We start from the raw sequence: 26440 nt of genomic DNA, 5'->3' as shown, positions 1-26440 counted from the left end.
ATGATAAAATAAAGCGATAAAGCGAGAAATATAAAGAGCGGTATAATAAAGTGCTGAAATTAAAGTTAGTTGTTAGATGTTAAAGATAACCATCTTGAAACTTGTCAAGTATGTTATCAAAGTTAGTAATGAAGATCGATGGTGAGTGAAGGATGTTCTCGGATTTAAATTCAATGGACATTTATCAGAAGCTTGATAAAATCATGGCGACTACACGATAAACCTCCATAAGTCTTAAATCAACCGCATACAATTCTCTTCCATGTTTGATCTTTTTTTATTCGGGACACGAAATATTGCGCTATGTTAAGCAGATCGCCAAGTGATTTATGTAGAAATCACCCTACAACGAGGTCGGTCAAAACTTTATGTGCTAATGCATGCGAGAGAAATGATATGTAGATCATTCTCCGAAAGCAATACCGCACGAAAAGAAAATAGGTAACGATCTAGTCTTTACTTAGAATCCATAAGAATTCTCAAAGTGTTAAGACTTTCATCGATCAAAAGAAAAAAAGGAGAAGAAGAAGATAAAATGTATAAAGTAAAATCAACTCGCACTATCATTAATATCATTCATCTAATATTATGGATTTGGTCATTTCAAACCTATCAACATCCTAGATCCAATGATAATAATGAAGTGGAGGAAGAAGGAAGCCAAAACAAGCATAAAAAAGGCAAAAAACCACATTCTGCCAGCAGGAAATCGATTTCATGCAGGGGAAATTGATTTCCATAGTGCAGTTTTCAAAAAAAACAAGTTACGTTCAGCAGGAAATCGATTTCAGCCTTAAGGAAATCGATTTCATCAGTGTAAATTTCAGCAAAAACATCATTTAAAGGCATGAAACTTGATTTGTACAAATATACAAACACCTTATGATCACACATCAACTTGAGCACGAAATTTCCATCACAAAACCAGCAAATATCATCAATATAGCATCAAAGATGCAATGAACACAAGCAATAAAGATCTACATCATGGATCTAGCAAATTACCACTTCTTGAACAAAAGTCTTGGAGTAGCTTCAAGAGCAAGCACAAAGTGTATAGATCCTTCAAATTTGGAGATGAACAACCAAAGAAAAGTGAGAAATGTAGGAGGTTTAGTTCAAAATTAGCAAGATTCAATGTGAATCTCACTAATCTTATGAAAATGAACTTTGGGTGATGGTTTTGGAAAGGGTGAGAAATGAATTTGCAAGCAATTTTTTGGCTCTCCAAGCTTGAGAAATGAGAGTGTAGTGGCCTCTATTTATAGGATGAGAGCAAGAGCAGTGGCAATTTGGTCATTTGCTCTTAGTTAATTAACTTGTGTTTAATTGGTGATTAAAGTGGCATTTAAATGGTAAAAAATGGTAAAATGAGGTTAAAATGGAATTAATGAAGGGAATTATTTTGGTGAGGTGGAAAATTGGTAAAATGACAAAAATGGTCAAAGAAAATAGGTGCCAAAATCCAATCAAGCTTCCCTCTCTATTTTTTTTGAATTTCGCCTTAAGGAAATCGATTTCCCCCAGGATTGAAATCGATTTCACTCTGTTCCAGAAGAGAATTTGGCGCAAAATACACTAGGGAAATCGATTTGCCCAGGAGGGAAATCGATTTCATGCTGTCCAGAATGTGATTTTGTTGAAAATTGTTGTAGGGAAATCGATTTACCCAAGAGGGAAATCGATTTCATCAGTCCAAAATGTGGAAAATGCCTTGTTTATTGCATGTCTTGGCTTGGTACCTACAAAACAAAAGCCTACAAAGAAACAAAGCAATATTTTTGGTATTTGGGTTAGTATAATATGCATACAAGATAAACAATCATTGGTGCTTGACGGTCCCTCTTATTGATGAGGTGAGTGCAACACCACAAACAAAACTTCCAAGTGAAGCTCTTGATTAATGATTGGGTTATGAATGATATATGATCTTAGGGTCAAAAATTGGGGTATGACACTACGATAACGTGATCAAAGTGAGAGGTCAATGTACACATTACCTTTTCAACTATCATCTTATCGGTAAAGGTTTCACCATAACCTTTCATGAGAAGAATAATATTTTGCACCTTCGACACCTAACGTGCAATCTTTTCTTCTTCTCCCATATGTAGTAATTCATACTACCTGCACAACCTCTGCAATTTGACAGTTTTAACCTTCTCAACCCTTTCATAATACTTGACAAGAATTTTTTATGCCTCTTTCTTCTTGGCCTTCTTATGCCTAGAACTCGTGCGACTTACTGATATAACAATCCTCCCATCGCCACACTCCATTCACACCGTCATCCAATGTCTGTTCCACCTCTGAATCTGACACTAAACTGACTTCCTCGACGGCTGCATCCTTCATTGCAGTGCTTCTAACAGTCAGAGTGTAGCCACAATGCAAGAAATTGCACTTTGCACTTCGAACCTCTCTCTTATAGACTCCTTAGCAGTTCTCAAACCAAAATGTCTATGCTTTACCAAGATTGACATTTCTTCGCTCGAAGTATCTACAAACACTCTACCAGATACTTCAAACATCAAACTAGTCCGAGATACAATTCGCATATTCGATCACTGGCCGCAAATGATACATGATAGTCACTCACTATGTTGACCAGGATATCATGATCACACATACGTTCCACACTAGCAATATGTGCACAACTGCCAACTTAACACTTCACGAAACAAGGGCATCTGCAAGGTATAGTCTGACTCTAACTTGCGCGAGCACGATCACTCAGAGTATCTATAAGCGTAGTATCGGATCTTGATCCATCTCACCATCGCCTATCTAGTTATTCCTCCACTATCGAGCGCGACATATGGATCCTTATCCCACATACCTTTTGAGAGTCTGGGTCTGCGTATCACGAGTACCAATTCAGAATTCTACCTTGAGCTTCGGATCACCTTTGTCCCACACATGTCGGAAAGGATGACTCCCGCATCTTGTGCACGATAGTGATACAATGGTGTTATACCCGTCTGGTAGTACCAACATGGTGGTCCAACTCCGAGGCCATGTATACAGGAAACCTACCTTAGTGGCGTATAACGATCCCCACGCGTATCCTATAGTCACAACCGACAAGCATCTGAACAGGTCTCCAATAGGGTCATCGTTCCTCAAATCCTTCGAACCACACTCCTCAGGATGCTAAAACCTGAGAGTGCTACACATCAAGGTTTACTTACTCGGAAAACCAAAACGCCAAGCACGAAGATTTGAAGTTCAACTTCGGATTACCATGTCGTGCGCGTACCCACTCGTCCCACACATGCATGAGATTCCAAGGATAATTCGGTTCAGGTAGGAATACTATGGTTCCTAACAACTGACGCAACTGTGATCATCCTGCTGATGTTCCAGATAGGTGCCTGTTCTTATTTGCCATTGTCTCTCTAGTCACATCTGTCACCGGTAGTATCATCGGTACGGAATCCCACTAGCTTCAAACTCGACATTTTTGGAGAACTTCCCTTACTACACTCGTGCTCTAATGCCTCACGAGTTTCCTTAGCTGTTACCAGGACTTAGGAAAAGTTGCACTCCATTCGGTTAAGACCTTAGGAATTCCAATTGTCTTTAGTTTTACTACCCCAGCTGATTGACTCTATCTCGCATAGAACTCTTCCCTTATGTCCGACATTCCAAATATTCCCGGAACGACGGATAAAACAATCAATGACCAATCACAACACTTCATATGTATTACACCAGTATACATAAACTGAATCCATACTCATATTCGGATTTTCAATATCATAGCATAATCATGGAATCTAATTACTTATCATCAATTAATTTCTACTAAAGTGATCATATCATACCATTAGGCATTCACTTACCATATTCCATAAATAAACCAAATGAATTAGATTAAAGCATATTATTAAAGATCATCAAAAGACCTTTCCAACGCTTCCAACCGGGCTTCGTTTTGAGTTATAGAACTCAAGTTATTGTAGAAACAATAAAGGGGTAATTTTCTGTCAGGTGCAATCGATTTGCACTAGTGTGCAATCGATCGCTCACTGAACCAGGAGCGCAGAATGTCAATTTTTCACAGTGCAATCGATTGCTTGACCCATGCAATCGATTGCTCACTGAACCAGAAGCAAAATTCACATTTTTCTTGCATTATACCAGTTCCAATACATCTATTTTCATCCAAAACTATTCCAAGCATAAAATAGCCATTCTTAGCGGCATATACATGTAATTAACAACTCTATCATCATTATGAACATAGCAACAATTATGATCATGCAACCAACAGATTTGAGCACATAGATTAATATTGATTAACACCCTAAAGCATTCTAATCATCTTTAATCATGCAAAGCATCTCAAACCCTAAACCCCAACTCACCCAATAGATTTTAAATCCCCATTTTCTATCTATGGACTCACCTTACTTAAATGGAGGTTGAGATGATATACTTGCAGTCCTTGAACTCCTATCATGGCCAAAGTTTCACCTTCATCTTCATCAAACCCGTAATCACACTTCTACCCAAATTCAGCTTCAGCCCCTTAACTTCAATTGCACTTATCTCCTTCAATAAACAAGCTATAAGCATGAACCTTATATGTAAATTGAAGAGAATTTCGTTAGCTTTGCAATGAGACCAGAATCGTTACAATCGGAGTTACACGCAAAGAGATATTACCGTTTTAGTGGAGTTGTACCAAGAGTTGTGAAAATGGAGATGATGAGGAAGAACATAAGCTTCTCTTACTCCACTTCAACCATAAAAATCTGATTTGTAAGCCAAACAACACTTAAGCTCATGCAAATAAAGTCCAATGTCCATTATGTCCACATGCAAGCAATACATAAGTCCATTAAGCCCTCCAATTGAGTGGGAATTACCACCTTGCCACTTAGTCTAATTCCAATAATCCCTTTTTATTCTAACCACTCCACTAACTCTTATTAATAATCCTTCTTAGATTAATATGAACAAACCCCAATGTTCCTTCTAATTAACATTTCAACCAATTAAATGGTAATTAACCGGTGTTGGAGAATCGGGTATTACAATCAAAATAAGAAAAAATTAAACATAAAATCTAACATTTGTATCACACTGCAGAAGAGCACAGGAAAAGTCAGAAACAACATGAATAGTAGAAGAATGGCCTGAACATCAGAAGGATTGAGTGAAGCGATCTGACTAATGTTCAAATTTCTAAGTTCATCTTCTTCATTTATTCTTCATATACTTTTCACATGTGTTGTTACTGTCAAATTAAGTGCAATATCACCAGCCCACGAGACCATGAGAAAAATTCTATAATCTATTTTAACATAAATAGAGAGTCAGTCAAATTCGATAAACACAATTTAAGATCAATAAAAAAAATAGAGATCTCATAAACTGCAATCAAACCTCTGCTTGTCGTCTCGTTTGCAATCTTAAACCAGTAGCATCATACTTCACCTGCCAATCATTAATAAACTCCATGTGTATTAAATCAAACACATCAAAAACAAAATATATAGATCAAAATGTTTATAGATTTTATGGTTAGAACAAAAAAAATCATACAATCATAGCTAGAACCAATGCAGTAGCGAAAAACAATCCACCAAATCCTTCATGAAATTCAACTGCCATAGCAACAGCAGTAACAGTAGCTGAATGCGAAGACGACATTCCACCATATCCCATCAATTATTTCGCAACACATTTGCTTTCCTTATACCTACAAAAAAACATTAATCAATATTCTATTGTGTAGGATCGTAGAATTGGGATCAGAATATAGAAGCACCTGAAATTATATTAGTTAACAAAGCAAGCAAAACCAATTTTAAATTAAACTTTAAAGATGATATTTTTCACAACAAATAAGCTTTAACCTGAAATCGTATACAAAGGAAATATTAATATTTAAAAAGTATACAAACATTATTCAAGCTGCAAGATAAGTTTTAACCTGCATAATTTTCATATGCATAATTTCAAGTTACAACATATAATCCTTAACCTAAAATCAGATAAAAAGGAAATATAAATATTTAAAAAGTATACAAACATTATTCAAGTTGCAAGATAAGCTTTAACCTGCGGAATTTTAAGTTACAACAGATAAGCTTTAACATGAAATCGTATACAAAGGAAGGCGCTCCTTTTTCAAATCCATGTAATATCTAAAAATTCTACAATCATTCAAGCTGCAAGATCAAAACAAACATTATTAAATATAAAAAAATTATTCTTCATCAAATCCAAACTTTACATACTAAAAGAGATACACAAATCTTACAGTTTACCAAACCCAAACCCTTTATCAAATTTCAAAAAACACATAATTTAATTTTACCATTCACAAACCTTTCTGGCTACTAAGATGAAATCCTATATGATGTAGCCTTAATTTGATTCAATATATAGTAGATAAAAGGGATGAACTAATTAGATTTATGAAAACAGCCGTGGATATGAACAAATACACAGATCTAAACTTGAAACAAACATTAACCATAAATAACAAAAGAATAAAAATTAGAAATAAACCCTCAAACATAACAATAAACTAATTAGATTTATGAAAACAACCATGGAGATGTAAAAATACACAGATCTAAACCTAAAACAAACATTAACCATCATCATCATTGCACTTTCACCGAATCAAGCTTCGACAGAATCACACAACACAAAAACACAAATCACCGATTCTGTATCACCATCATCATCAAACCAACAAACAACTAATCAAAAATCGAAAAGAGGAGAAGAAAAGATTGAGACCGAGAGTTCGTCGGAGAAGAGAACTCGTATGAGTTCTTCGGCCGTCGTATTTGAAACGGACGAGAGGTTGAGACGGCGGAGAACATGACCGAAAGAGAAGATGGAGCGCCGCCGCTGCATGTGTTGTTTCTGAACATGATGAAATTGAAAATGGAGTGAAAGCGTTTTGAATTTGTATTGAGATACAATACCTCGAGCATTTCACTTTCATATCAATTTATTTGCTCTTCCCCAAATATTCGTGTTTATCGTGTAACCCTTGAAAGAAAAAAATGATGTTTCAGCTTCCCAATAATACAAATGCATTTATTCATTTAATAAAATAATTAATTGAATAATAAATAAAATTATTAATTGAATTAAGAATAAGTTTCCATTAATAGAATGTTTAGAAAAGTTGAAAAAGTGTAATAAAGCACCAGGGAGTGCCATGTGTCTCACTTGTCCAATTACTCATATAGAATTTATTATTATGAATGATATAGATTAAAAAGTCATGTCTCTTTATTTAATCAAGTATTACTAGTAATTAGTGTATTGTTTTTTACTTGTAATATTTTTTATAAATGTAACAATAGTATATTCATAAGGATAAATAAATAATATTAAAAAAATATATAAAATAAAGGTAAAACAAGAGTGCTAACTAAATGTGCAGAGATCCTCTCCTGCCATAGATATGCTGCTTTTCATTCAGCTTCTAATCTAATGGTCAAAAAAATTTAAAGGAATAAAATAAAAATATGAAAACTGTATTGAAAAGCAATCAATGGTAAATATTTATGCAGAACAGAGGGCTGGAGAGAAACAAATAGGAGAGGATCCAGATCCTAACTAAATGGAGCATGTTTATTAGAGAATTAAAATTACAATAAAATAATAATTGAATAAAACACTTACTAATCACGTAGAGATAACAGATGAACATTAACACTACATTGTTAATTTGTAAAAATATTTGAAACCCTAGGCAATTGCCTAGCTGGCCTACCCCTTGAGCCTTGACACAATAGTTTATAGAGTTCGTGTATATATATAATGAAAATAATATGAAATAAAAACATAACAATTATTCCTACTTTACTACATATTTTCTTGTATATTTATATATAACTAACTAACAAATCCTAACCATATGAAACTTGAGTTTGGACTACACAACTTAGATTATATAACAACAAATACATCTATTTAACAATTGTATTTGATTAATAGTAATTTAATAATTTTATTTTATGTTAATATACATTAATATTCAATTTGTTAGTTATACATTTTATAAGAATTTTAATTCAAATCATTCAAACAACGTCAAATGTTAAAAATTATATTTATGATAATGTTTTCGAACATAAATAGTTTCATGTTCAACTAACTTTTAATCACAATTATGTGAGACCCAATTCTATTAGAATATGTTCTTATCATCTTACAATCAAAGCCATACTAAATTATTATTTTAGATAATTAATAATAATTTTTATATAAACTCAAGATCATTAAATTAACTTTTAAATGTGTGGAGTGGGATAATTTGATGCGTAATTAAGGTTGGAAGATGCCAGTTTTTTAGATTATACATCGCGAAAGGCTTTCTTCACGAACATCACAAAATAGTTTAATATATTTACCTCATATTTGTTGCACAAAATAGTTTAATATATTTACCTCATATTTTTTGCATGTTAACAAGTTAATTTATTAAGTTTATTTCTTAAGTTCAATTCCCCAATCATCTACTCAGATACCTCAAAAAACAAAAGACTTTCTAAGCCTATTCTCTAACAAAATCTTCATTTTCTAAAACTCTATTTCAAAAATTCATCTCCAAACAACCATCATCGATTGACAACTCTTTTAAACAAGTGGATGAGTAGTTGGAAGAAACTTCAAATAGACCTTGAAAAGAAAATATAATTAAAAAAATAGACCTTGAAAAAGTAGTAGGAAGAGACTTCAAATGATCGTTTTGAACTATTAACTTATTTCTTTCTTAAAAAAAATTATTACTCTTTCTTAAAATAAAAATATTATTTTTAATAATATTCTATACTTTCAAGTTTCTTTAGCATATGAAAAGTTAACATTTACTATATTTTGGCATATTAATTATGTTATAATTTTATTTATACTCAGTATATGGCCGACCCAACAGATATCGAGATTTAAAGCAAGTTTAATATTTTTTTTAAAATTAATAATTATATTTTTAATTAAAATTTTACTTTATAAATGTTTAAAATGCAAAACATTTATTAAATTATTCTAATAATTAAGTTGAATATATATTTCTTCAATCTATAATAAAATCAAATCGTTTAATTTTTGTTGTCTCTTTTTTATATCATTATAAAAATTAATCAATTTCAACTTATTTAAAAAAAAAGCTTTGATATACGCAATAGTTACAAAGATAATTAACATTGCTATATATTGCTATATAAGTAATATAGATTAAAAAAATAGAGTTAAGCGATTTCAGGCGTAAAACTCTAGGTTTCCGGAACGGTTTCATCTTCTATTTCTGACGACTTCCATCCTTGTTGTTGGTTTAAATTCCTAACTCTACGGTTAGGGACCACGGAGGGGTGGGAAAAAAGGAAAGGGGGATAGGTTTAGGTTGCGACGATGGCTCGTGGGAGGGGTCGGCCTAATAATAAGGCAGCTTCACCGGCGGTACCATCCACGGTTACTGAGAATAAGGGGAGTTCAAGCTCTAAAGGAACAGAAACAACGATAACTCTGGAAGAGGACACAAAAACTGAAGAAGGCAACTGTGAAACCATAGATGGGGAATCAGACACAGATGACAAGATGAAGAACGTGGATGCAACTGAAAGAAGACTCTGGGTAGATATGATCAGTAGGAATATATTACCTTCTAATGGACTAATGATTGGCTATTCAGCACCAAAGATAATGGAAGGGGAAATTGAAGTAGAGATTGAGGGTGAAGATATGCAATCTGAAGTCAAATTTTGAGAGAACATTCTAATCATGTATGTGTTGGGAAAAGACCTCAGTATGAATGCTATCAAACAGTTCATGATGAGATCTTGGAATTTCATCCAACTACCAGAACTGTTTTATCACGATGATGGCTATTTCTTAATGAAATTCAAGAGCAATAAGGAGAAGGATATGGTTCTATTGAGGGGACCTTACTCTATTCATAATATGCCAATGATACTGAAAAATTGGTGTCCACAGTTTAATTTTCAAAGAGACATGATAAGAACAATCCCGGTGTGGATCAAACTTCCCAATCTTCCTTTGCAAATGTGGGGGGCATCAAGCCTAGGAAAAATTGGGAGTGTGATTGGAAAACCACTCTTCACAGATGAGTGTACAACAAACAAATTGAGGATTTCATATGCTCGAATACTAGTGGAAATTGACATCACCAAGAAGCAAAAGGAGAGCATAACAATTAAAGATTGTGAAGGGAATAAGTTCAATCAACCAATTGAATTTGAATAGAAACCCAAATTCTGTGACATATGCCAAAAGGTGGGACACTAGTGTGAAAAGGAGAAACCAAAAATACAAAATAAATGGCAACCTGTGAAAGCTAAGGAAGATAGGACCACAATAGAGGTGAACACTAGAGAAGGTAGCACCACAGCTGATGGAAGTACAAGAGAAGGTAGATCCACAGCAGAGTTAAGGACACCAAACATTCCTATTGAAAATATTAGTGATCCCTGGACTGCAGTTGTTAACAATAGGAAACTCAAAGGAATAGTTGTTTTCCCTAATGGAGAACAGACTAATGAAGTACCTTGTAGCAATGGATTTGATGCCCTCAGAACTGGAGATGGTTCTGTGGGGGCAGTAGAATTTGTGCCATGATAATATCTTGGAATGTGCGTAGTCTGAATAAAGCAGGGAAGAATAGGGAGGTAGCTAATCGGCTGAGGAACATCAACCCTGCTATTGGCATTCTATTAGAAACTAGAGTTAAGAAGAATAAAGCTAATGATATTAGGAATAAACTTAGACACCAATGGTTGTTCATTGATAATTACAAAATGATGAAAATGAGAGAATTTGTGTCTTATGGAATAATAGTAAAGTCCAAGTAAAGGAAGTATCTAGTACAGACCAATTGATTCACACAGGAATTTACTCTGCTCAGGGAGTGCTGCAGATGTGGTGCACTGCTATTTATGCACATAATACTCTTGAGAAAAGGCATAAATAGTGGAAGGATATAGAGCAAATAGCTGGTAGTATCAATGAACCCTGGTTTCATATAGGAGATTTCAATAATGTGATGACTACAAAGGACATGGTTGGGGGTAATCCAGTTATGGAAAAAGAATATACAGGGCTTGTAGACATGATGACTAGAGTGGGTCTGTTTGAAAAGGAGACCATTGGGGATCATTTTACTTGGTCTAATCACCAAAGCAACCATGCCATTTACTCTAGAATTAATAGGCTGATTGGAAACACCATGTGGCATATAACAAATCAGAACACAAAGCTGCAAGTTATGCATCTTGGGATCTCAGATCATGCCCTTCTCTGGGTTCAGAAAACTGTCAGTCAACCGAGATTTAGGAAAAGTTTAAAGTTTCCTAATGTTGTGGTAAAGACTGAGGGTTTTCTTGAGGCCATAGAGAATAGTTTGAATCAACCTATTCAAGGGAAACCAATGTATAGAGTTTGGAAAAAGTTGCAGAGATTACAAGGATTCATCAAGGAGAGAAGTAAACCTTTCCAAGGGATTACTAAGCAGCTGGACAAAGCTAGATAGGATCTTGACAAAGCCCAGGAAAATCTCATAAATGACAGGATGGACACTACAAAAATCAACACAGTGAAAGTTTGTATGCAGAAAGTCATGCATCTGTCAACTGTAGAGGAAGATATGTTGAGGCAAAGAGCTAAGGTCGATTGGATAGAGCTTGGAGACACCAACAATTCTTTCTTTCACGCCACTTTAAAAAGAAAATTCAATAATTCTTATATAAGTATGATAAAGGATAAGGATGGTAACATGTTACATAGCCAGGAGAAAATTGAAAAGGAAGTCATTGATTTCTATACAAACCTTGTTGGCAGCTCTACTAGTGGCATGAGGAAAATTGACATTGAGGTCATGAGAGGAGGGAAGCAGCTCAAAACTGATCAATGTGAGATGTTAACAGGCCCTGTTTCATAAGATGAGATCTATAAGGCTTTGAAGAGTATCAATGATATAACTGCTCCAGGGATTGATGGATATGGAGCTAGGTTCTTTATTACAAAGCAGTGAACAATACATTAGTGACCATCATCCCCAAACATGCTACAGCTTATATGATAAAAGATTTCAGACCTATTTCATGCTGCACAACTGTCTATAAAATAATATCTAAGATTATGGATACTAGGCTGGGACAAGTTATTGGCAGTATAGCAGATGTTAGTCAAGCTACCTTTATTCCTAGACAGCACATACAAGACCACATCATGCTTGCATATGAGTTGATCAGAGGGTATAGTGCAAAAAATGGGACCCCTAGGTGTATGATCCAAATGGATATCAAGAAGGCTTATGATAGTGTGGAGTGGACTGCAATGGAAGACATTATGGTTGAGTTGAGCATGCCTAACAAGTTTATCAATGGGACAATGGTCATGATCAAAACTGTCTCAGACAGGTACAAAATCAACAATTGTGTTTCAGAAAATTTACAAGCAAAGAGAGGCTTGATACAAGGGGACCCTTATCTCCTCTCATATTTGTGTTGATTATGGAGTATCTTCATAGAATACTGGAGAAGATTGGTAGACGGAAGAATTTTCAATACCATGCAAAATGTGAGAAAATTGGGATAATTAACTTGAGTTTTGCTGATGACCACCTGGTGTTTGTTAAGGGTGACATTACTTTTATGAAAATGTTGATGACAGGGTTACAAACCTTCTCTGATTCAACAGGTTTGGAGGTGAACCCCGCAAAATGCAAAGTGTACTTTGGATATGTGGAGGAAGAAGCTAAGCAAGATATCATAAGAGCTACTACTTTTGAGGAGGGGGAATTGCCTTTTAAATATTTAGGGATTCCCCTCACTAGCAAGAAGATCACTGTGCAACATTGTCTTGGATTAATTGAGAAGATTGTTGGTAGAATTAGGCATTCGAGTTTTAGATTGCTTAGCTTTGCAGGAAGAACTCAATTGATCCAAAGTGTTCTTTTTTCCACTAGTAACTATTGGATTCAGAGCTTGCCCATGCCCAAAAAAGTCATTAAGATAATTGAAGTTATTTGTCATTCCTATCTTTGGGCTGGAACAGAGGTTATTACCAGAAAATCCCCTGTGTCTTGGCAAAAATTATGCACTCCCAAGAAGAAAGGTGGGCTCAATATCATTGATCTCCGTGAATGGAATAAATTTTTTTTAGCTAAAAACCTGTGGAATCTGAGTGGTAAGGCTGATAGCCTTTGGATTTGATGGATCAATACATACTGTACAAAAGGAGGCAACATTATGGAGGTCTCAGTCAAGCAATATGCATCCCTAGCTAATTTTTGCAGGTTTTCGTTGAAGAAGAAGAGACGTGTCGCTTGGTGATTGGCCAGTTTGAAAGAAAAGGGCGCGCGCTGCCCAGGTTTGGAATCCATGGATTCAGTGTTTCCCATGCTCATGTGTACGGTGCGCCCTCTCAATCCAGGCCATCCGATCATCATCTCATTCAATCTGACGCGCCATAAAGCGCAGGTGCATCATGCTCCCTCAGCGCGTGCCACACTGGATCAGAAGCTAAGTTTTTATAATTTTTTTTATTTTTAATTACACAACCTCATATTTATTTTTATTATATATATGTATATGTTTATATGTTTTTGTTTTCATTAATAATTTTCCTAATAAACTTGTTTTTACTAAATTCCTTTTTTCAAATATTAAAATAAATTTTATATTTTTATTTATTTGATTTAAATTGATTTTATTTATTCAAATAATTTAATAAATCATAATTAATTTCTTTTAATTGATAAAAAAATATGGTAAGGTCATATATTTAATCGAAATTTTTTTTCCATCGATTTAATTAATTTGGTTAAAAAACCAATAATTAATTAAATTGATTATTTATTTTGTTAATTTTATTTAATTCGTACCCTAATCAGAGTTTACGAAGATCACTCCTACACTGAAATTTTCTCTTGTTGTGCAGTTTTTTCAGGGTTAGCACCAGGATTTCTTCCGACTACGAACCATATCAGATCAAAGTTAAGTCCCTGATTCTATTTCTTTTTATATTTATTTTTGCCTTTTAAATATTTATTTTTGACTTTAATTTAATTATTTATTTTTGCCTTATTAATTTAAAATTAGGGTTTTATATTCAATATCAATGAACTAGCCATACACTCACCCCTTTGTATTTGTTTTTCCTTTTCCAAATTTTCAGGGTTAGCCAACCGTCAAAGCTCGACTAGTCGGTAACCCTAAAACCTAACCTAATTTATTTTTCTTTCTCTTAAATTATTACTTGTGTCAGACCTGTTGCACTGTTGGTTCTATTATTCCTTTTCTCCCCTTCCCCATAATTTATTATGTAACTGCTTCGAGGTTGTATTGTTTGGCCTTAAAGGCACATAAAAACTGCATTATACTACTGCGTGGTTAGTAATTCTAGGGAGTGCTAACCTCGAATTGAATTAGAATCACTTAATTACAAGATAATTTATTCTGAATCTAATCACGTGATTGTTGCACCCACGCACCTTTTATGGTACCCCTCTTGTTGCCTGTTGCCTGTTGCCTTGTGTTTTTAATGCAGAATAGCCAAGTCCCTCGAATACGAGGATACCTCAGTAATGTTGCCCTCGAATCATTCAAAGATCATAAGTCCCTAATGATGCTGCCTTCGATTCGCTAATATGATCTCGTTCCTCGAAGTTGCCTATGAAGTGCTGAGGTATCCTCTGGTTGCCTAAACGAAAGGCTATTCTGATCCTTCCCTTAGACTACCTGCCCCCTTTATGGCATGGGTCAGTCTGTGGCGAACGATAATCGATGACCCTTTTTAAATCCAATGAAAGGACTACCTGCCCTCGTTATGGTATGGATATTCCTTTCCCACTAAAGTCTAAAAGAACAATTTTTCTAAACTTAAGGGTAATTGCTTTTTAATTGCTTGCTCTTCTTCAAATTCAAATTCAAAATTCAAAATATTTTCCCACTTATTTTTAAAGAATCTTTTCAAAAAGACTACGCTTATTTACAAGCTAAAGTTCTTCCTCAAATTTTTTTTTTACTATTCACACACGACACTTCAAACAATTTTGAAAACAAAGGAGAGCTAAGCAATTAAGAGCCCATGAAAAACCATGGATGCAAAGGGTGCCTTAAACCTTCCCTTTGTATAACTTACCCCCCGAACTCAAAATCTTTTTAAAAGGTCTTTTTCTGTTCTTTTAGCCTTTCTATATATTGGATAAAATAAAAGTCGGTGGCGACTATTGCTATCCGCACATTTCTAAAAGTCGGTTCACCATATTACAATGATGTTTTCAAAAAATTTATGTGCTAATTTTTTTTTTGTAGAGACTGAATCATCCGGTTCCACAGATTTTATACCTATTTAATTTTGTTATAACGATTGGTCTATACAATCGAGTTATCCGGTTTAACCCGGTTTAGTCACGTGGTTCGACTAGTGACCCAGTGGTTCGACCAATAAACCAGTGACCCAGTACCCTTACCAATTTGATGTCCGGTCCAATTTTTAAAACACTGGTTTAAATTAATAATTTGGGGGCAAAAAATTGTCTTTTTTTTAGTTTTTTCCAATTCACTTTTCACTATTCACTTTTCACTTTTTACTTTTCACTTTTTTACTTTTTCACTTTTTACTTTTTTTTGAATTCAAATTATTATTTCCCCCACTTTTCTCACTTTTCTTTTTTGTTTATATAAAAGTAGAAAATAAAAACATAGAGTTATAATTCAACAATAACAATTTTTATTTTATTTTAAAATCTATACTAATAACAATACATCAATATAACTAATTCAATATTAAAAAAATTATGCTTAGCATTAATATATATATATATATATATATATATATATATATATATATATATATATATATATATATATATATATAACTAATTTAATAAAAAGATTATTATGATCATTTTAAATGATTGTTAATTTAAATTTAAAATAGTATTTAATTTTTAAAAATTAAATTTAGTTATTGAATATTAATAACGAAAAAGATAATTTGAAATAATTTTTATTTTTAGATACAATATTTTTTAAGAAAATAATAATAATTTTATTTTAAAAAAATTATTTCAATTAAAATGAATTTAAAAATAGAGTTTAATAGTAGTAGACTGTCAGTGTAAAAAAAGATTACACATACATCCAATAAGAATATTTTAAAGTGCCAAATCATAAAAGTATTTTAAAATTTACAGTGTGACTTATCATAAAAATTAATGCCACAATAATCACTATAACAGAAATATGTAGAACAAAAAATCTCAGTTCATGTATGAGGAAAATGATAACATAGATAATGCACAAATTGTTTCAACTCTTGAAGTAACTTCTTCCAGTCTCTTTTCACTATCTTCCGCTTTAGATTTCAAAATATGGAGATCAAAGTTGTTCTTTCTCAAGGCAGACCAAAGAAGTTGTACCGATGCATTTCCACACTATTCCTCAAATAAGTTGAAATTTCAATTAAATCCCAAAAATAAATTTATACAAACAACCAACCAAAAGAAGCAACAGAGAATTCAGATACCTCTTCCTCCAAAGCTATTAGTCGTGTCTCTGCATGCAATGAATCATCCTGCAAAATAGATCAATACATTGTTCTCAAATATAATCAAAACAATTTTAGTAAATTAGGTTAGGATTTAGCGATAAACCTTCGAGGAGAGAGTTGAGTTCAGATGCTGAATTTTTCCGCCATTTCATTCATTCGGTTTCCAGACTCTTCTATATACAAATCCCTTTCTGCTACCTTTCGATAGGTTTCTTAAAGAACATATTATGCATTCAAGTAATTCAATTCAAAGTGAAATGCAACATAATTTGAATGATAGGATATGAAGAAGAAGAGTGTTGTTTGATTGACTATGTAGCTGTCAATAACATGGTCCTTTCTACATCAATGCCTTCCATATTATTAGTGCAAACGTAACGATCATGCAAGCAAAACACATAAATCTAGATTACTACTAAACTCATAAACCAGAATATGAAAAACCTAGAATCTCAATTGACACTATTAAAGTTAAACCTTACACATCCTAAAATTAAAGAAAATCAAGGCTCATTCTTGACATAACACAAACCCTAAAATGGAGATTTTACATCCTAAACATCAAAATTGAAAGTTTTCATGTAAAACAATGTAAAAATGGAATTTTGTTGGTATGAATTGAATGAAAAGATTTTTCAAGAGAGAAAGAAAGAGAACGAACCAAGACAACACCATGAGTGAGGACCTGCCAGATTTGAAGAGATTTGTTAGAATCCACAGTCTCAGCGATCATACCTATTACTTCTTCGTTCTTTCTTTCTACAAAACTTCACCACTTTCTTCAGTTAACAAATGGAGAAAGTCAAATTTGTTGTGGGTTGGAAAAGCCACGAGGTTTTGGAGAGAGACTGAGAACTAAAAAAACAAGTTGAGAGATATGATAGGATTGTGTGGGAAGGGTAGAAATTTGGAAATGACAAGGGAGGGTGGCGTGTTTGGTTTGTCTGCAGAAGAGCAGGTTTTTTTCAAAAGTAATTGTTGTTGGCCCACTCAAAATATTATATGCAAAAGATATTTTATACCCCAAGAATATTAATTTAGACTAAAATAATCAAAGGGTATTTTGGGGAAATTCATAACAGTAAATTTTTTTTTTGAATCAAAGTGAACTTTCATTAATTCAAAAACATATACATAACAAGCGATCGCAAGGATCCAGCAAGGCAATAAGGACTAACTAACTCCTATTATATACATCATAATAGTAGATCAGCTATATGGTTTCTAATGCTTTTATCTATCCAACTCCTATGCTCTATATGCAATCTCTGATAGTCTGGAGAATGGCAGTAGAATTTGTACCAAATATAAGGTTGTTGCGATGGGACCATATCCCATAAACCACTTCAGCAAATGCTAGCTTTAGGTTCTTGGCCCGCCATCCCTTCTTGTTAGAATTATCAATAACCCATCTCAGTTCATCTATCCAAATCAGAGGGGTGTGCTTAATGCCAATCCAATCCAAAATAGTACACCAAATACTTCTGGGAAATCTGCATTCAAAGAACACATGCTCCTTTGTTTCAACATCCTGTCTACACATGCTGCACACATTATCCTGAATAAAACCAAACCGGAGTATTCTATCTTTTGTAGGTAGCCTCCCATGACATTGCATCCATAGACATAATGTTGCACGAGGTCTAGCTGGATTAGAGCACATAAGAGGACTCCAATTGATTCTTTCTGCATTCAACAGATGAGCATACACACTTTTCATGGGAAATTTCAGCTCCTGAGTCATAGTATTCCATAGGTTATGAGGAACAGAGCCACGCTACTTCATTATACTAACAAACATCCAGGACCAAGTAGTATTAGGTGTCATCTCCATTAAAGTTTGGCCTTTCAGATAATAGGCATGGATCCAGTGTACCCAGAGATTCTCAGCCTTTCTCTGGATATTCCAAAGACACTTATACAAGGTAACTTGATTCCACACACTAAGATTCAAGATATTAAGGCCTCCACACTGTTTGGGCTGGCACACAGTTTTCCAGGCTATCGGGCTCTTCTTACTATGCACATCCTTCCCTGTCCAAAGAAAGCTTCTACAAATAGATTCAATTTTATGCAATACAGACTTTGGGATTGGGAAACACTGTAACCAATATAGAGCAATGGCATTAGATACACTTTGTATGAGTTGAGACCTCCCTGCATAACTAAGGAGTCTAGTGGACCAGTGCCTCACCCTATCCAGATTCTTTTCTATTAGTGGCAAGTAATGGTTGATACTAAGTTTCTTAGAAGTCAGAGGCACTCCCAAGTATCTCACAGGTAAATGTCCAAGCTCAAAACCTATGATATTCCTGATGGCAGCAATAGCATTGTCTTGGAGACCCCCATAGAATAACTTACATTTTTTAGGATTTACAACAAGGCCAGTTGTGTTGGAGAATATACTAACTGTGTGCATCATCAAGCTATCAGAATCTATGTCTCCCCTACAGAACAACAATATATCATCAGCAAAGATTAGGTTACTCAGGCCAAGTTTCTTACATTTTGAGTGAAAGTGGAAGGTAGGGTTTCTCTGCATTTTGACAAGAAGTCTATTGAGGTACTCCATCATTATGACAAATAAGAGTGGGGATAGGGGACCCCCTTGTCTGATCCCTCTGCATGCCTTCATAGAATTAGTCACTTGCCCATTAACATTGAACACATAAGAAACTGTAGTAACTGTTGACATGATCCAGCCTATAAATCTGTTTGGAAAGCCCATCTCCATCATAATACAATTGAGGGCCCTCCAGTCAACCATGTCATAGGCCTTCTGGAGGTCCAGTTGCATCATACATCTTGGGGTTCCATACTTCCTTCCATAACCTTTAATAACTTCATAAGCAAGCATTATGTGGTTATGGATCTGCTTGCCAGGAATGAAGGCAGCCTGACACAAATTGACATTGCTTTGAAGTACCTTACCAAGCCTTGTTGTGAGTATTCTTGCTATGATTTTGTAGAATGTGGTACAACCTGCTATAGGTCTATACTCCTTGATAGTGCTAGTAGAGGCATGTTTAGGAATCAAAGTCACCACAGTTTGGTTGAATTTACTATGCATGATCCCAGTATCAAAAAATTCAAGGATTGCTGCCACCACATCAACTTTTATAGTAGTCCAACTAGCTTTATAGAATTTAGCACCATAGCCATCATGCCCAGGACTTTTAAGGTCTCCTATACCTTTAAGTGCAGTTTCTATTTCCTTCATGGTAATGTTCCCTTGCAGGTATGTCCTCTGATCCCAAGTGAGTTGTTTGCCAGCCCTCATTGCCTGGATATCTATGGAAGTATGTACCTGGCTATCAGATCCCATTAAACCACCATAGAACTCCATACTTTCTTTTACTATGTCTTCCTGGCTAGTAGCTACAGAACCATCAGCCCTCTTGAGCATATATATTGTTTTCCTCTTCTGCTTGGCCTTCAATTGAGCATAGAAAAATGCAGTATTGTCATCCCCTTTCCTCAACCAATCCACTTTAGTTAATTGTCTTAGTTTGGAGTCCTCCATAGCATTCCATTTAAGCAATTCATCAGTAATTCTCTTGATACTATCAATTAGATCACCATCCAGCCTATTATTCCTCAAGTTATTCTGGGCTGTCAACAGATCCATCCTGCACTTCTCAATGTTTCTCTTAATGTCATTCTTTGGTGTATGCAGTGTCCTAAGGTCTCTTTGTAGTCTCTACAATTTATACCACAAGACACCCATAGGTCTACCTTTGGCAGGCTTAAGCCAACTATGTTGCACAGTAGAAGCATAATCATCAAACTCAGTCAAATAGTTGTTGAATCTAAAAATTCTGGAATTAAATCTGACCTTTGGGATAGATATATGCAGAAGAGCATGGTCAGATATGCTAGGAGGATGGATGTGCAAAACAGCATCAGCATTATCTTGGAACCATTGTACATTAGCAAGAACCCTATCAATTCATGAATAGATAGGATTCCTACTCTGTTTGTTTGACCATGTGAAGAAATCCCCAGTGCTATCCATTTCACCCAGTCCTGTATCATTCATCATGCCTTGAAAATCCTCATACTCTTTTTCAATCACCAGGTTGCCACCTTCTCTATCTCTGGCAGTTAGCACATTGTTAAAATCTCCTACCACACACCAGGGACCCTGCTGAGATTTGAATAAATCATCCAGATTCTTCCACAGAATTCTCCTTTGTTCCAATTGGTTATGAGCATATATTGCTGTCAACCAATGTCTAAAAGTACCATCATTACCATATATACCACAATGAATGTATTGACTAGAGGTTTTAACAACTTTGAGATCAATATTATTATCACTCCAATGTATCCAAATACGACCATTGGTATGAGCAGTGTAATTATCAGTGTAGCTTCCAGGCAGATTAAGTTTACCCCTAACCTTTTCAGCATTATTTCTCTTTACTCTTGTTTCAATTAAAATACTAATATCAGGCCTAAGCTCATGGAGATGGGAGCTAATCTCCTTTAGCTTGCCTATATTATTCAACCCCCTTGTGTTCCAAGATACTATCATGAGGTGCTACCTATACCTAGTGGATCATTCAAAATCCCTAGGACATCAAATCCATTATCACAAGCTATTTCATTCGGAGGATCAGTGTATACAATCTTTTTCTTACCTCTGTCACCATTAGATTTTGCCACAGTTGTCCATTGTTGTTCCTCTACTTGAGCAGTCTCCACAATGGTAGCAGTATCCGATGTTAGCTCCTTAGTATCAGGTGGTTTTGGCCGCCAAACTTTCCTTTGCTTCTCTATTCCACAAGTATGCCCCACTTGCTGGCATTTATCACAAAATCTTGGCCGCCACTCATATTCAATTTGTTGTTTCAATTTTCTCCCTTCAAGATCCTTAATGGTGATTTCATCAGGTAACTTTCTTGTAATATCAACTTCCACTAGGATCCGGGCATAAGATACCCGTAATTTATGAGCTGTGCACTCATCTGTAACCAAAGGAACTCCCAAAATACTTCCAATCTTATTCAGGCTTCGAGCACCCCACAGATGAAGAGGCAATTTCGGTAGCTTGATCCAAATGGGAAGTGTTCGGAGTAGAACTTCTTTCACATTGTAATCTGGTCTCCATTCTTTGATAATCAGGGGAATGTTGCGAAGTGTATACGGTCCCTTCATCATCACAGCATCCATATCGTCGTGGCTCTTGAATCGCAACAGAAAATAACCATCCTCATGATAGTACATATCTGGCTACGAGACAAAGTTCCAGGTCTTCCTCATGAAGTTCTTAATCACATTCATACTGAGATCTTCACCCAATCCGTATAACACAAGTGTATTTTCCCAAAATCTCAGCTCTGATGAGACACCTTCTTCTTCGATTTCAACATCAAATTCCCCTTCAATACGATGTGGAGTGACGTACGCCATGGCCATACCTTTTGTAGGGTTTCGATTTTCATTCAGAATATCCACCCAAAGCTTTGGGGATTCCTTCTTCTCAGCTTGGGATTCCATCGCCGGTTGTTTCACGATGTTCTTAGTTTGCGTAGGCTCATCTGGCCGTGGTGGAGTAACTACAACCGGCTGACTCACCGATGTGGCAGGGATTCGAGGTGACGGCGGTACCGCAGCTTTCGGACGCCCCCGTCCTCTCTTCACCATCGTGAGACCTTATAACAGTAAATTTTCTTATATTATAGATGATATTTATGATCCAATTTTTTTTATTCAAAAGAGGTATACGGGAAAAAACTATTATTGATCTAAATATTTTTAGAGTTAAATATACAAATCCCCCTTGTAATATTAGCGAGTTTTGTATTAAGCCCCTGTAAAAAAAAAAATTTAAAATCCCCCTCATAATTTTCAGATTCCCTCCGATACACCCCTTGTTGCCACCTTGCAGCAAAGATTCTCTCTAACAGCTTACTTGGCATTCCACGTGGAGTTTTTTTAATTTTTTAATTATTTTTTTAATCCACGTGGTTTTTTTTTGTTTTTTTAATCTTCTTTTTTACTTTTTTTATTAATTGTTTTTTAAGATTTCCTAAATTAATTTTATTGATTTTATTAATATTTATAAATTAAATTTATAAATTAATTATTAAAATATTATTATAGGGCTCATGGCCCAGTATCTTTTAGTAGCTCATTACTTCATCTTTTGAAATGTATTATCTTAAAGTGTTATATAAACTCTTTTAGTTGGATAAAGGTTTTCGATGTGGGACTGCAATACTTTACTACACAACAACAACTGCAATATAATTAAATATTGCTTTGTTTGCACTCTTTGTTTTCTTCTGACCAATGTGGCATATCACAAGTCATAGAAGAAATTGAAGCGCGTGCTTTGCTAGCTTCAGCCTTATCATCATTATAAAAGAAGAGTAGCACACACGTTATCTAATCAAACTTCATCACCCATGGCTACTAGAGAAAATTCCACCATCCCCATCTGTTGATGATGATGAAGATGAAAACCATGACCATAGGGATGGTCAATCGGTTGAGATTTTGAATGAACTCCAAGAGTGTCTTTTTTGTATATCATTGAAGGTGAGATTGAGAAGAATAGTCAAAGAAGTACATCATTGAATAGGCCAAGGGAATATAGAGCTCGGGTAGTTGCCGAAGAATTTATCTCACGTGATCCCTTTTTCACAATTTCGATCAAGCCTGCTAATCTGGTAGCAAATGTGCTGGTAAGGTTAATTGCTAAACATTTACATTATTCATGCAATGCAATGTATACATGCATAAATATCATATGTGCATATGAAGTTATGATTATAAATAATAATGAAATTGTATATACAATGCAGACTGTTCCAATTTTAAAAGGGGTTATTGAGAACGAGAATAAGAATGTGATGTTGCAGATTGGTGAAAGATCATGGAATCTGAAATTTCTTCGCTATTACAATGATAGAGCAATGCGCCGTGTTTGTCAATGAAAGTGGAGTGCAACCAAGAGATGTTTGTGTCTTTGAACTGATAATCAAGAAAGATTTAGTTTTTAAAGTTCATGAAAATGGTAGGTTGTGCAAGCAGTGACTCAGTGAGGAAGAAAAGAAGTTAGTATGCTATTCAGAGCAATCTTGTTTGCTTGTTGCAGAGAAACTCAGAGCAGAAATGTTTGTTGTTGAATCATGGAAAGTTTGAACAACACACATCACATATTGGTTTTGAGTCCCACATCGATTTCCACTAAATAAACATTAGTGTTTATATAAGAAGTGATGCATTGGAACTTATGAAATGAAAACAAGCTTAGTGACTGGGCCGCCTCTAATACACAAAGGGCTATGGCCCAAGGTTATATTTTTAAAATTTAAAATTAAAAAAATAATTCATTACAAATATTAATAAAATTATTTAAGAAAACCTAAAAAACTATTAATAAAAAATTAAATAAATTCCACGTGGCTCTAACAAATTAAATCAAAAATAAAATATAAATCCAGCTGGACTGCCAAGTCATAGAAAAATGGAATCTAAGTTGCAGAGGGGCTATAACGAGGGGAATCTGAATATTACGAGGTTTGTTTTACAAAAAAAACTTTACCAGGGGTTAAAATCAAATCTCGCTAACATTACAGGGGGTTTGTATATTTAACCCATATTTTTATATATGAAAATGATATTTATGATCCAAAAAAATTTTAATCAAAAATGGTATACGGGAAAAAAACTATTATTGATCTAAATATTGTTATATATGAAAAATGGTATTTGTGATACAAAAAATTTTGATTCAAAAATGGTATATGAGAAAAAAAATTATTTTTATATACGAAAATTTATTATTGATCCGGATATTTTTCTAAATGATACATCAACATAAATAATATTTGTATACGGGAATAAATTTATTATTGATCTAAATATTTTAATATACAAAAAATGGTATTTATGATCCAAAAAATGTAATTCAAATTTTGATTTGAATTTTAAAAAAAAATTATGTAAACAAATACGCGTACCAAACCAGAACTCGTGCATATGCACTGGTTTGTTACTAGTTTTAAAAATCAGGAATGTTGTAATTTAGATGCAGGCTTGGCAGCAGAATCTGCAGCTGAGCAGGTATAATGCTAGAATAATGTATTTGAACTTGAAGGACCCTGTGCAGGATGTTTGTTAGAGGAATGCTATGTTTAGCAATTATGCGAGGCTGAAAGCTATACACACTCTTTGGAGAGCATTTCATAATAGTTTACCAACAAAGGAAAGACTTTGTAGATTTAGCATGCTGGATACAGATGTTTGCAACTTTTGTAGGGAGAGTGAGACCCTTGATCATGTGCTCTTTGACTGTCCTGCGATGAGGCCTATATGAGAGGGAGTTTTGTGCTGGCTGCAAGTGGTGCACACACCACAACAGTGGAAAGAGGAACTGGCGTGGTTCATCAATATATGCAAGAAGAAAGGTTGGATGCAAAGAATAATTCAATGTGCTTTTACTGAATCTGTGCATGAGTGCTGGAGATTTAGGAATGCTATATGTTTTGGGAAAGAAATAAGCATACATCAGTGTATCTCTAACATCATAGATGTTGTAGTTTATTGATGTTGGGAAAATAGGAAACTTAGACCTCACTTGAGTAGGCTTATGCTACCTTGAGGTAGGTTGTTTTGTTTGGTCTGGTGCTTCAGGCATTTATGGATCTGATATGATCACTTGAGTTGTAATAGTTTTTTGAATCTCAATAAAGTTATTCTTTTGATTCAAAAAATATAGATAAAAAAATCATATCTCTTTATTTAATTAAGTATTAGTAATAGTGTATTATTTTTTATCAATTTAATAATAGTATATTCTTAAGGATAAATAAATAATATTAATTTTTTTTTATAAAATAAAGGTAAAACAAGAGTGTTAACTAAATGGAGCAGGTTTATTAGAGAATTAAAATTACAATAAAATAATAACTGAATAAAACTCACATAGAGAGAACATGTGAACATTAATACTAAATTGTTAATTTGTAAAAACATTTGAAACCCTGGGCAATTGCCTAGCTGGCCTACCCCTTGGGCCTTGACACACAATAGCAAAACAAGTGTATGCACTTTCGAATTTTAGATCGCATACAGATAGATATAGGACAATCTTCATCAACTAGGCAAACATTATCAAAAGCTGTAATGTCAAATAACAAAAATGTTAATAATATAGAATAAAACTTGTGAATAAGATAAAGAAAAAAAATTAATTCTTTTAGAAAGTGAACTTACCTTCAGCCATACTGATACATATGAAAAGAAAAATAAATATAACATAAACAAACTTTAAAATTCCAGCCATATTTCTCCACATTTGCATGAAAAAATAGAAAATTATAAGTTCAATTTATAATGTGAAAACCCCCCTTTTTTTAATTGGAATTACTCTTTCGTATATTTAAGTGTTGTGTATGTCTTTATAACTCATCAAAATGATCATAAAAACATAAATATAAAAGTATTGGTGGTTAGTAGAACTTTTATTTTTTTAAAAGATGTGCATGAAATAAATCTCAAAAGAGAAATTATAGGATTTAATATGTAGAATAACCCTCAAAAGAATGTGTAGAAGTATGGTTAAAAAAAACTTATTCACCTCGGTTTTCAGTTAAAATCGAGGGGTAAATATTTTTTTACTTTGGCTTTTGCTATAATCGAGAAAATAATTAAGCGTGTTTATTGAGGATATTCACTATCCTTAAACAAATCTTTGTCCTCATTTTAACGAGTATCAACGTTCAAGACACAACCACTTGTTATCCGCGTGAAACATATAAAATTTTCATTATAATAGCATTTTGAATATAAAAAATTAATTGATATTGAAACATCATTAAGTACTTGAAACTATCTACATCCACCACTATAAATCTTATTATCTCCTTGTGAAAGC

General features: G+C 34.2%; 2 protein-coding genes, 1 long non-coding RNA gene and 1 pseudogene across 3 annotated transcripts; 2 read left to right on the top strand and 2 right to left on the bottom strand.

The window, feature by feature from the left end:
- The first annotated feature begins 12132 nt into the window (after positions 1-12132).
- On the top strand, positions 12133-13208 carry LOC131597005 (uncharacterized). Its single transcript, XM_058869727.1, has 2 exons — positions 12133-12413; positions 12524-13208. The coding sequence occupies exons 1-2, from the start codon at positions 12133-12135 to the stop codon at positions 13206-13208; spliced, it is 966 nt and encodes a 321-aa protein (XP_058725710.1).
- Positions 13209-17806: 4598 nt separating this feature from the next.
- Positions 17807-21780, bottom strand: LOC131597004 (uncharacterized). The gene is made up of 5 exons (XM_058869726.1): positions 21105-21780; positions 20538-21048; positions 20387-20492; positions 18428-20251; positions 17807-18286 (listed from the first exon to the last, which is right to left on the bottom strand). The coding sequence occupies exons 1-5, from the start codon at positions 21778-21780 to the stop codon at positions 17807-17809; spliced, it is 3597 nt and encodes a 1198-aa protein (XP_058725709.1).
- Positions 21781-22848: 1068 nt separating this feature from the next.
- On the top strand, positions 22849-23703 carry LOC131597003 (uncharacterized; annotated as a pseudogene).
- A 1717-nt stretch (positions 23704-25420) lies between these two features.
- Positions 25421-26053, bottom strand: LOC131599039 (uncharacterized). The gene is made up of 2 exons (XR_009282502.1): positions 25780-26053; positions 25421-25684 (listed from the first exon to the last, which is right to left on the bottom strand). It is a non-coding gene; the product is annotated as an uncharacterized LOC131599039 (long non-coding RNA).
- Between the last annotated feature and the right edge of the window lie 387 nt (positions 26054-26440).

This window comes from Vicia villosa, linkage group LG4, assembly GCF_029867415.1.
Source record: "Vicia villosa cultivar HV-30 ecotype Madison, WI linkage group LG4, Vvil1.0, whole genome shotgun sequence".
Lineage (NCBI taxonomy): Eukaryota > Viridiplantae > Streptophyta > Magnoliopsida > Fabales > Fabaceae > Vicia > Vicia villosa.
Note: the sequence above shows the minus strand (reverse complement) of the source record. Positions and strands in the feature narration are given on the sequence as shown.

Excerpts from the sequence above, each read along its gene's own strand:
- LOC131597005 (XM_058869727.1), top strand. The coding sequence starts at position 12,133 with ATGGATACTAGGCTGGGACAAGTTATTGGCAGTATAGCAGATGTTAGT. Across the intron at positions 12,414-12,523 it reads ATCAAAACTGTCTCAGACAG|AATACTGGAGAAGATTGGTA; the intron begins GTACAAAATCAA and ends GTATCTTCATAG.
- LOC131597004 (XM_058869726.1), bottom strand. The coding sequence starts at position 21,780 with ATGTACTATCATGAGGATGGTTATTTTCTGTTGCGATTCAAGAGCCAC. Across the intron at positions 21,049-21,104 it reads GATTTTGAATGATCCACTAG|GCAAGCTAAAGGAGATTAGC; the intron begins GTATAGGTAGCA and ends TGAATAATATAG. Across the intron at positions 20,493-20,537 it reads ACTGGGGATTTCTTCACATG|GGTTCTTGCTAATGTACAAT; the intron begins GTCAAACAAACA and ends ATGAATTGATAG.